At 37.1% G+C, this 12,457-nt stretch overlaps 1 protein-coding gene across 1 annotated transcript in view; it reads left to right on the top strand.

The window, feature by feature from the left end:
- Positions 1-881, top strand: part of prkd1 (protein kinase D1) — a gene marked incomplete at both ends in the record, with an annotated part of 50,740 nt that extends 49,859 nt beyond the window's left edge. Inside the window, one exon of the mRNA XM_079832681.1 lies at positions 663-881. Coding sequence (XP_079688807.1) covers positions 663-881 — 219 coding nt within the window. The remainder of the gene's footprint in view (positions 1-662) is intronic.
- Positions 882-12,457: the final 11,576 nt, after the last annotated feature.

Consider the following 12,457-nt stretch of genomic DNA (forward strand, 5'->3'; position numbering starts at 1 on the left):
TGTCTGTAATGTAATGTTTAATGTTAACGGATATTAATTGCAATTGTAGTTAATGTCTGTAATGTTAATTGTTAATGTTAATAATTGTTACTTGCAATTAAATGTAATATTAAATGCAGTTAGCTGAACTTTAGAGTGCTTTTTTGACCCACTTATGTAGTGCATCTTTATTTGTCATTTGCTGACAAACATTTATGGGAAAAATTAAATATACTAATGATATAATTTCTGTTGAATGTCATGCATAGACATATATTTGTAATGGAGAAGTTACAATTTAGAACATTTCAGATATATTGACTTTAAATGTAATAATGAATAACACACTACAGTTACAATTATAATCTAGTACCTTACATGTGCTTTAGTATGTTAGTCAACACATCAAAATAAGTGAAAAAACGTATCAAAAAATGTACTTTTTAATTTGACATTATTATGAAAAAATGTAAGTGTGGTAAATAATGTAATTAAATTACAATTAAGTGGCCTTTTATTTCATTAATATTTTGTTAGCTGCAAGTAGTTTTTTTCACAAGGGTAGATATTGACAGAAAGGGATTTTATTATTATTATTATTATTTATTTTTATTTTTTTTCCCTTTTTTTTTTTTTTGCAGTGTGGAATGTTTTTGATCCCTAAAAATATGTCTTTATAACAGGACTACCAGATGTGGCTGGACCTGCGGACCCTGGAGTGCAAAATGCAGGAGCGATACATCACCCACGAAAGCGATGATTTGCGCTGGGAGCATTTTGCAGAACAAAATGGCCTTCAGTACCCAGCCCACTTAATCAACCCTCATGCTGATGTCCGCGAAGAGGCGGAGTCTGACGAGCTTGTGATGGGCATGCTCAGCGACAGAGTCAGTGTTCTGTAAATTGCTGCCTGCCCCTTTAAGGGCACAACAACGGAACTCAAGCCAATATACCGCAAAATCACCACTTTAGTCAACAGTAAATGACTTGAAGTTCCTAACAGAAGTACTGCACAATTTCACTTAACAGTACAGTACAGATCAAGCACAAATTTCATTAAACACACAGTGCCTAAACCACAAAAGCCAACCTAGCCATACATTACGCAGACAAAAACAATCATACCCAAATATATAACAATAACGCATTACAACAACAAAAAATCATCAAACAAAACAACTGCACTTAAAAATAAGATCAAAAATAAATATTTTTTAATTTTTTTGCCGTTAACTGGCACGACACAGTTAAAACAAAAAAAATTGTATCAACAGTATTTGTACAATTCACAAAAGTTATATAAGAAACAGGTTATAAAATTAACTTACCAAGCCTTTTATTAATTCACTTATTAATATTAAATTATTCAGCTATGAAAAGACCATTAATACCACAGATTTTGTGGTGAACTGTTGCATCAATGATAACTTGACAAATGTATAGCGGAGAACATTTATAGCTTTTGTGGTTTTGTGTTTATGTGCTTATGAATGTAGCGTGTGTGTGTGTGTGTGTGTGTGTGTGTGTGTGTGTGTGTGTGTGTGTGTGTGTGTGTGTGTGTGTGTGTGTGTGTGTGTGTGTGTGTGTGTGTGTGGTACTTTGGGGGTTGGTTATGTTTGTGTTCTGTGCAAGTGTAAGACAGCAAAGCAACACTGCCTGTGGACTGGAGATGTTTTCCCTTTTGCTTTCTTCAGATATGTTGGGATAATAAAGTGCAGCTGGTTGTGTACGCATAAAGTATTATGTGCTCATGACAGATTTTCAGTGTGTTTCTTTCAGCGTTCCCTTTAGATGAAGAAGTGCAACGCTAATGTACTCATCAGCTGTTCTGTCCAAAAGGCTGTTTAAATGTTCTCAAAATATTTCTGTTAGTTATATAATTATGGGCTGGAATGAGTGCACAGAATGGCAGTTTGGAATATAACAGGGTAAAGGTGAGTGATAAAGCCATAGTGCTTAGAAAGGATCATATACTGGGGGCTAGTGTTTTTGGCACGATGCAGCTTCATCTTCAAATCAAGTAGGTGTTATTCGCGGTGTGCCCTCAGGAAAGGTGCTTCCTCATCGACAGATGGCGCTGTATGCTTATGCTGCATTGAAAAGCCTGAAAGTTGGTTCGGTGGGATAGGAGAAACCTCTCAACCAACACATTTTACTAGATGGATAGGTCGTTGAAAACAATAATATTATAGTTAAAACAACTAAAATCAAGGAATGGATGTGGCATAGCATATTTAACAAATGTATAAGTTTGGAAAGTTTAATAAGGCCTAAGGAGGGTAGTTTAAAAAAACTTTAGTCGTGATAGACGCCAAATGTGAAAACGAGGTGGACCAGCCGTATTTTAAATGTCATGATTTTCAACAACACTAGTTTTTTTGTCAAGATTATTATCCATCGTCAGCCAAATTAACATGAGTAGCGACAATCTTTTGAACAATAAAGGAAATATGGGAGTTTTTAAAAGTCCCTGTGACTTAAATCTCTTATGAGGTCTGCACGGGAGGTTTTTTTTTTATTCATTCTTTTTTTCTGTTTAGATTTTAACCAAACGTTGGATATATATAGGCATAATGTAAACATCATTTATCTTTTATCGTAGCCTACAGGCTATTTCTATTTCCCCCCTGAATAGGCTACATATCCAGTGCCCTCCTCTAATATTGGCACCCTTGGTAAATATGAGCAAAGGCGGCTGTGAAAATAAATCTGCATTGTTTATCCTTTTTATCTTTCATTCAAAAAATTCTAACCTTTCATTTAAGTAAAACCATTGAAAGTGGGGGGAAACGCACATTACGAAATCAATGTTTATCAATGCATTGTTGGCCACAATTATTGGCCCCCCTCATAGCCTCTGAAGTAGACTAGGCTATAGCCTATTCCTATATGCTTTTTTTTTTTTTAGCACACCAGGGTGACTAGGAGCATGAAATTGTCCAGCCATGAGTTCCTGTTCCACAGGAGTATAAATATGAGGAAACACAAAGGCCGAATTCCCTTAATAATCCATCAGGCTATCCAGCGCATCTCAAAATGTATTTTGTCAAGAATCTCCCTTTTCCTGACTTTTGCCTGTTTAATTAGAACATATTTCAGTCTGAAGCAGCAGTCAGTGTTTATGAATCATTTACACAACGCCACCAGCAGCCTATTCCTGGACAAGAGATGACGAGCTCGTATAGCTACTGAAAGAAAGGGAAGAATCTTACAGATGGGCTGTCTATCGAGTTACGCATCGTTTGAGTCTGTTTTTTCTCTCTCTCGTCCAAACTCCTCCCCACAATAGATGGAGAATAGAGCCAATAGTGCAGGTGTTACACGACCAAAGCAAAATGTAGGCTACTGTATATGAGATTTATCTAATTTAAAAACAAGAAATTCGATTAAAAATGTCGGATATAATTGTGAACATAAAAACAAATAGGCTACTGTGAAGCCTATCCTACTATAAATTACATCAAAACAAAAATATATACAGTGTAAAATAAAATCCATTAGAAAACTATATGAGTAAGATTCTTTATAAATCGGCCAATTTTATAAATAATTGAGATAGCAATTCAAGCCTGTCATGCAAGCTCAACAATGTTTCATGGTAATGAAAATAGCCTAAATGTAGGCTATATGTGAATTGGCCCTATTTTAAAACTATAGGCTACATTAGAACATTTTATTAAAGTCTTTATATCTTTCAACAGAATGTCCACAATGGGAAGAGGTTTCATTAGCTACTGTCTTTAAAATAAATAAATAAAAACTAGTGAAGAACTTTTAACAACGCGCTATTAATTGCATGAATTTCTCAAGAACAATCAATAATAAACACATTAACAGAGCGTTATTTAATATCTCTGCGTTTCCGACAAGAAGGGACAATAGTCAAGTAATATAAAAGCAATGCATGTATTAAATTATGCCTTAAAAGATTTCTTATTAACACATTTGTCTTTTTTTCTAGCATATACGATGTATCTGCTGGAGTTGCACATGTTTTACTCGGAAAATAGTTAGTATGCAAATGAAGAATCACAGCTTTGACAGTGAGTAACCATATGTTCGGCAATTGCATATTAAAAAAAAAAAGAAAAAAACGAAAAAGAAAAAGAAAAGGAGAGAGACAGAGATATATCCTGAAAGGATTGTTGCCGTAGTAACTCCGTTTTTCTTCATCCTGGTTGCGTTGGCACAGACAATTTCACCAAAGGAAAACAAATAGTTTCGCACGTCTGAATTATTTGGTTCTGTCAGACAAAACACGAAAATATTTTCCCCGAATCTGCGTCGAGCAGCAAACATGAAACCAGCCGGTGCAAAAAAATGCCGAATAAATGACTTTTCAGTTCACCAGTCAAACAGTTAGGTTGCTTTCTCTCTTTGTTTGTGTGCTATCGATTTCAAACGATATCTTTGAAATCGCAACTTAAATATAAATAGCGGCCATTGGGTTATTATTCATTGGTGAACAAGGTTATTTAATAGACTTGTATTTATTATAGGCCTATTTGTTTTTAGTTAACTAGCCTATTTAGTCAGCAATGTTTTAGTTATGACATTATGCATAATATATTTCAGACAGTTTATATTTACCTTGAATCAGACAGGTCTCACTACTGGACTGACATAAACGATCAAACAATTGAAATCTTGATTATGTGAAAACAGGTTGCGCGTGGCAGGCAGCTCTGCAGAATGTGCACGTGCAGTTAGTTGTAGGCTGCTACGCGCGCGACAGCTTCATCAACCCCAGTTATCCTCTGCTCCCGCGACGGAGGGCATTAGAAGAGAGATTAAACACGTTAGAAAAAAAGGCTTTGCTTTTATAGTCAATTTGATATCAAATTCTGCCAGCCAGAAAAATGTTGCACTGAGATGAATGTTGGTCTTATCTTAATTAATCGAAGAATAGCCTAGCTTAAAATAGGCTAGGCTACTCTCCACATTTTGCTTGAATAGCCTACTAAAATAAAATTGTAATAATTAAAAATAAGGATGAAATGCACGTGATATGAAATCAAATTCAAATCAACTAATGTAATACTTGGTTTTAGCATCATAAAAAAAATTAAAAAACTGTTTCTCAAATATTTTTAAAATGTTGTTTATGTTTTAAATAATGTTACCAATTAAATTTTTGGTTCAACACATTTAAAATGCAGGTTTTTGTCTCATTATAACAATGATTATAGTGTTTAGGTGTGGCGCTAGGGGACGCCAAAACAGAAACTGATACAGATTTGAAAAACCAATAGAAAAGATACATAAAGAAAGGGTAAATATGTAAACAAATAAAAAAAATGAAATATAACTGTTAAATAATAATAAATGCTTGTAATCAATCATTCATTTATTTGGGCATATTACAAAAATGTTAATTCTTTTTTTATATAGAAACATTTTTGCGCCCATTCGTCATGTCATTTTCATACATGTTTTCAGAGTTTCAACTTGATTTTCTTCATTACTAATTCAATTTAAAGTGGTTAAAAGTTGCAGTTAACTCATCACTGCAGGTTGCCACTTTGAAATGTGGTAGAAACTGAAAGTTTTCGAGTGTATGAGTGTATGGCCAGATAATATTAGTATACGTCTATGGAACTGAGCAATATATGAACTGGGTATATGAGTAGGTCTATTTAAATGAATGAAAGAATGGAACTAAACCTAAAGTTTCATAAAACTTTTGACAGAGAACTAGCTCTCATGGACTGCCTGCATAGTGTATACCTCAAAACATTAATTTTCACTTAAAATATGTCCTCCTGTTCTGAATTTCTCCATTGGGAAGTTGTTCAGCTGACAAATTAGACTAGCTAAATATTATGATAACCTTTTCCATCCTAATTTGTAGTGCAGCCTGCACACATGCTAGGATCAACATCAATTACAGTGCAACATTTCAAGTGTGTGGTTCAGAGAAATGTCAGGGAGTCAGTGAAGGGGAACGTGGGGTTTTCGGGGTGGGAGTCGACGGGTCAGTATTCATTTCCGCGAACCCTTCGTGTTAACTCAGAATTGTACTTTTCACAAAATGCTGTGCGACCAATGTCTGCACGGATCACCTCAAGAATCTTGAACCTGTGAAGATTTCATTTCATTTAAACTGCTTTTATGTTTGGAGTTGTTTGGGCAACAGAGGCTCATGCAAATTCCCGCGCAGATCTGTCATCCGGCGGTGTAAACTGTTTTCTCTAGCGAAGCAAAGAAACAAAAATAGCCCTGTTATTCCACCACACCTAACGTGTTGCTAAATGAGGTTATTCTGGGTTGACAGAACCCAGTGCCTGGACCACTGAGAAGTGGTTGTTGTCCCTCTGTGGTGGGAATTCAATAGTTGGCGCTGGCTCGCACACTCTTGCCTTGCACGCAAAGGGCTCATGGCGGAAGTGGAGCGATGGTCAGGTCCATTTCCGTCCAATGAAACCCATCCCCCAAACAAATGACCACCCCTTCATACCAACGGAGGCAAAAGCTGTTCTGCTGCGTTTGGGCAGAATGGATGCACAGGGATTCTCTGCGTGTTTGCGTGCTATGTGGTGGAGATTAGTGGGATTACAGGCTTGGCAGAGGGTGGTGGTGGGAGATTAAAGGCCTTCCTCTGCACAGCAGGGCAATTTTAGCGCAGCGAGGTTGGACAGTCTTAACTGCGACATGAAATATCTGTGGTGTGTAGATGATTGCTCTGCTGCTGTAGAATTGACTGTATAAGAAGCTTTAAACAACTTTCAATGTAGGTAATTCACTGAGGATTACACTCTAAAAAAAAAGGTTCTATACAGTATGGCACCAAAAATGGTTCTTCGTCGTAATTATAGAGGAACCACTTTTGGTGCTATATATATATATCTTAACATGGTCTGTATATGGTAGCGGTGCTGTATGCACTCTAAAAAATGCTGGGTTAAAAATAACCCAAGTTGGGTTGAAAATGGACTAACCCAGCAATTGGGTTGTTTTAAGCCAGGGGTGTCCAAACTCGGTCCTGGAGGGCCACTGTCCTGCAGAGTTTAGCTCCAGCTTGCCTCAACACTCCTGTCTGGAAGTTTCTAGTATGCCTAGTAAGACCTTGATTAGCTGGTTCAGGTGTGTTTCATTGGGGTTGGAGCTAAACTCTGCAGGACAGTGGCCCTCCAGGAGCAGGATTGGACACCCCTGTTTTAAGCAAACATTTAACCCAACCGCTGGGTTAAAACAACCCAATTGCTAGGTTAGTCCATTTTCAACCCAACTCTGGTTATTTTTAACCCAGCATTTTTTAGAGTGTAGCACCTTAGTCAAAGAACCGGTGAAGAACCTCTGAAGAACCGCTGAAGAACCACTGAAGCACCAAAATTGGTGCTATACAGCACTTAAAAAGGTTCCGAGCCAAGAACCATTTTTGGTGCCATAGAACCTTTTTTTTAGAGTGTAGACTATAATTTCAACATGCAGCCGTAAATTCATTCACTCAAAACCGACACTGCAATCCTGCACTTTTAAAGAGATCTTTAAATGCATTCCTTCACTTAAACATTTGCACCTGACCATTTTCCTTATTAGTGACAAGCTTATTAGGCTATAGCTGATAGTGTGTAAATATGTAATGTTGTCGGGTCTTAACATTAGGCGGAAGTATGGCACTTGACTTTAAAAAATATAATCAGCATTATTTGAGCATTTCATCAGCAGATTCTGAACAATAAAACTTGCATCAACAACAGGCATTCAGATGGAATAGCATATATAGGCATACTACAATGCAATTGATCATCTCCTGATTTGAAGATCATTCTGATTTAAAAAAAAACTTTGTTAAATAGCTTGTGCCACTCAACATGATAAGTTGATAATAAAAATAATAAGGTAAGATAATAATGTAGGTTGCGGCGAAGCTAGGCTTTATAAAATAATAATAATAAAAAATTGTGTTTTGACACTAATTATTACACTTCATAACATTCAGCAGTTGTGTCATTTTCATTTTAAACATTTTTAACTACATTTGCAAATAAAACAGAAGCCGCGAGCAAGTTCGACTTCTGGAAGAATCGAAGCATCTTCAGCAACACCAGTTGCATACACAAATCTTGTTCTTTGCACACACTGACCAAAAAAAACACCAAAAAAAGGCATTTATTAAGGCAACTTTTCATCTTTTTTAGCAGCATCATTTTTGCAGGCATCATGTGTCATGATCTGTATGCCACATGTGTGCAGGATTTTTTTCCTCTCTCTTTTTTTTGGTGAAAACTGACAGCTCATCTTTTTTTTCCATTTTGTTCTGTCAGTTTTGTCTACGGTCTAAAAGTTCTAAAACCTCTAAAACCTTTATTTGATAAATTCGGCACATAAAGGAGTTGGATTTGAGGCAGTATTTCGTTTCCTTTCTGCGCTCTGTACAATTTTCTCTCAGTGCCCTATTGTTTTGTCATTCACTGTCCACAGTTAAAATAACACACCTGACAAGCAATCCAACCACTTGGACCAAATTAGACATCATTTCACACGGAGACAAAAAAGCCTTTCTAGGCTCAAAATGTCCTCCTCATTTTTTCATTTCCGACGATTTGGTCAGTGTGTGTGTTTTTTTTTTTTTTTATCCCAATGACCTAAAGTGTTTCCACACCTAAAAAGCACGGAATTCATATAGAAACAGTCTGACATTGTATATATAAAATCAGCATTAACCTCCTATCACTGTAAACAAACAAAGTTCCATTATTTATAACTTCCCACAACAATCTGAATGTTGTGGCAGAATGTAAACAGTAAACAGCTTTCAAATCTGCCTCCTAATACTTTAAGTACAAAAATATACAACACATAAGCCTAGTTTCTTTCCTGCAGCAAACACCATGACTGCACTCATATAGCCTAGCGTATCTTCTCAAAAGGACAAAGAACTTGGAGGTCATAATGAAGGGTATGTGCAGCGGTTGATTTGAAAAATTAGTAATTGTGCAAGCATCTCTCCAGCCACTGGCTGTTTTAATGAGTAAATATTAACAGTAATGGCATGCAATTTCCTGTGGTGGTGCTCACCTTGCTCTTGGTTATTCACTCTAGTGACACTGGCTTTGTTTAGCCGAGGCTGTGCCTTACATCACCTTGGTAACCATAATCATAAAAGCCCCCCTAAGTGCGAAGGAGAAAATTAGAGTCCAAGATTTAATAAGGGGTCTTATGATAAACCAATGTTCTATGGGATAAAATGAGGACCCCCCCTCCCTCTCTCTCTCTCTGCAGATATGAACATCATTTCAATGGTAGTGCGAGAAATTTGATAACTGTCCATTAGTGGGATCCAAGGATAGCTCAGATTTGATAGGAAAAGGAAATAATGAAGTCTGTTGATTGTTTTCTCTCCTTCGCGCTCCCTCTCTCTGGTTGTAGCCTATTCCTCCTGTAAGCAATTTTATGCTGAATTTTAATTCAAAAGAAGATGATTTCATTCATTAATACACCTGCCGAGCAGAGGATAGTAATCTGGCAGAACCGTCATATTCAAATTAGACATTTTTTGCATTCGTCGTCTTAGTAAGCCAACGTTGGCTGGTGAAGTTCTATATGCCATCTCCATTATGTCTTTATAGGTGTTTTAAGGACCCCACCCCCCTTCCCACAAGCAACCCCTGAAATGCTGAATGAGTGTCTTGTTTTGATATTTTTCAAAGGTCATCAGCCTACAGATACAGAGCCGTGCAACGACAGCAAAGGTTAATTGAAATGAAGAAATTATTTTTGGTACTAAATACCATTGCTGTCAGCGCCCATACGTTTGTTCTTTAATTGTCTTTCCAACTTTTCTCCAGCTGATGAGACTGTCATTTGGTTGTGCAGGTGTATGTCCATGTGTGAGGAAATCCTCTGAAAACCGAACCATCACTGTCAGCCATGTGATGTATTCACTAACTTTATCCTCTCTGTGGCATTAGGAACAAGCCACACAGTGTGAGGCCAAGTGCTCGCCAAGAAAGGAGAACGAGGAGCGAAAGGAGGGAGAAGAGAGCAAAGTTTACCTTCCACTTCAGTAGCTCTGTAAAGGGCTGAAGATGAAAGGTGCTATTTGGTTTGTGGGGCAAACTGAACTGTGATTCTGCCATGAATAGACTTCTTATAGGCCTGCATACAGTTCTACTTGTTTTAATGGGACAATTGTATTTGTAATTAAATTAAATTGTAATCTATCTATTTATTAGGGGTGTAACGGTACACAAAAGTGACGGTTCGGTACGTACCTCGATTTTGAAGTCGCGGTTCGGTACGGGTTTGGTACAGCAGTTTTACAAAATTGCTTTGTATTTATTTTTATTAAACAGTGGTTTACTGAAGAAGAAAACATTGTTCTGTTCTTAAATTAATTCAATTATAACTAAAAGTTTATTGAAGATATTGCTGTAAACTATATAGGGAGCCCTTACTTGCGCATTAATATTAAAGGTTAACAACAGAGCCCAAACTATTAGCCTAAATTCAGTTGCTATTTATTTTTAGGTATAATAATCAACACTCAAATAACATAGTACGCAAACATGTAAACTTCACATAAGGCAGTTTTTGCAATAGCTTCTGAATCTAATTATAAAATAGTTTTTTCTCCAATTCGTTGTTGAAATATAATCATTTAAGCACAGTGTCTGTCATTTTCATGACAGGTTTATTTAAACATTGGCCTACATTAAATAATCAAGAAATAACAGTTTAAGTAGAATATAGGCTAATATAGTGCATATATTTAGCGAAAGAGTTGATTTCTCTAGTGAATCAAATTCTGTGGACACTGAATGACTGCCTGAGGTAAATGTGATGCTATTGACATTGTTTAGTTTACAAGCAGTTATATTGAGGTCTTTCCGCCGTTGAAACACTGATTGAGCAATCACACCATATGATAAGTGACAGTAAGTTGTAATGTATCCTCAACATACCTTCAGATGTTCATTCATGTTTATTCTTTAGGAAGAGATGATCGATCGGGTTCATAGATGATCGCGTTCACGCGTGCACGCTTGATCAGCCACGCCACATTAAAGAGCGTCAAAACGGCATTTATCGTTTGAATTTCGTGATAAAATGGACAGAATACTTAATATGTCCGTGTGGAAACTCGGATTGAAGTGTGTTCCACGCTTAAAACAAGCCTACTGTTAAGTGTTAAAGATTGCTTTCGGAAACCTATCGGTAACCTACATGCGAACCGAAAGCCCTGTACCGGCTCGGTACGAATACGTGTACTGTTAACACCCTACTTAGGGACATGCTAAAAGTAGAATGCTACTAAATTAACTACATTTTGTTATTTTTTTTATAAAATGAGCTTTATCCAACGAGTAGTAGCTAGTATAGCGTGACAAACAGTACTAAAACACTGTTTATAAAGCTGAAGTAATGATCAAATGCAAACTCAGAGGGCCCTATCATACACACCCAGTGCAATGCAATGCCTGGCGCGGCGCAAACGTTTTTTTTGATGTTTTATAAACAAATTTCGTGAGGAGCACATTCAGGAAATTAAAACTGTTAAGTGGAGCAGACCCAGATAATTAAACCTAATTGAACACAAGAGGAGCTCATTAAAAAATCAACGATAGGAGGTGTATATAGACAGCCGATTTACCTTCCTGTCGTTGACTGTTTTCTTAGCATCCCTCCACCACCCCTTCTCCTCACTTAATTGAACTCACATAAGACATCAAATTAATATATGTAGTCTAGTTCTAGACTATCTCCATCACGGGGGGGTACTGTGGGTTCGGGCAAAATTCCGAGCCCGGAGCCCTCCCCCGGACAGCACGCCAAATACGCATAATATTTACTCTATTTAATTTGATGTAAGTGTGAACTCGTGAATGCTAGTTTCAGCCTGACGCTCATGTTCAGTCTTTCCGCTCGCAAATTCCGCCATGTTAATAGGGAATCCACCATGGTGCAAGCGCTGGCTTTTATGGTGAGACTCCGACACACTCATGAGTCATTAAGAGACTACAAGGCCATTTTAGACCATGTGCCTGGCGTGCCGATCGTTTTTTCCGTCCTTAAACTACAAAAGTGGATTCAGACACACCCTAAGTGCACCTGTGTCATATGCTTCAGACCATGCGCTTAGATCATTAAAATAGGGCCCAGAGTGTTGTAAGTAAAACTGATTTATTCCAGTGAATCGGTTTGTTTGGAAGGTTCATGTAAATGAACAGATTCGTGAAAATGGTCCATCAATTTGACTATGTTCTATATTTTTGACTTGGTTATGTAAATTAGCATGGTTGTAGTATAAATTTACATTAATTCATTCTAAGTATACTAAGTATATATTTACATTTTTTCCCCATCACGTGTCACATATACTTTGCCTTCCTGACATCAGTCTTAGCATAAAGACTCTAATTAGAAAGTCACATGAAGTGAACTACTGTGTTCCCAGCTTTAAGTACTGTCACATGGCTCAAAAATAGCTGCTGTTTGCTCAGTGTGACTGGAGGGATTTTACCTGTATTGCAGC

The sequence above is a fragment of the Gobio gobio genome (assembly GCF_949357685.1).
Source record: "Gobio gobio genome assembly, chromosome: 13".
NCBI classification, from domain to species: Eukaryota; Metazoa; Chordata; class Actinopteri; order Cypriniformes; family Gobionidae; genus Gobio; species Gobio gobio.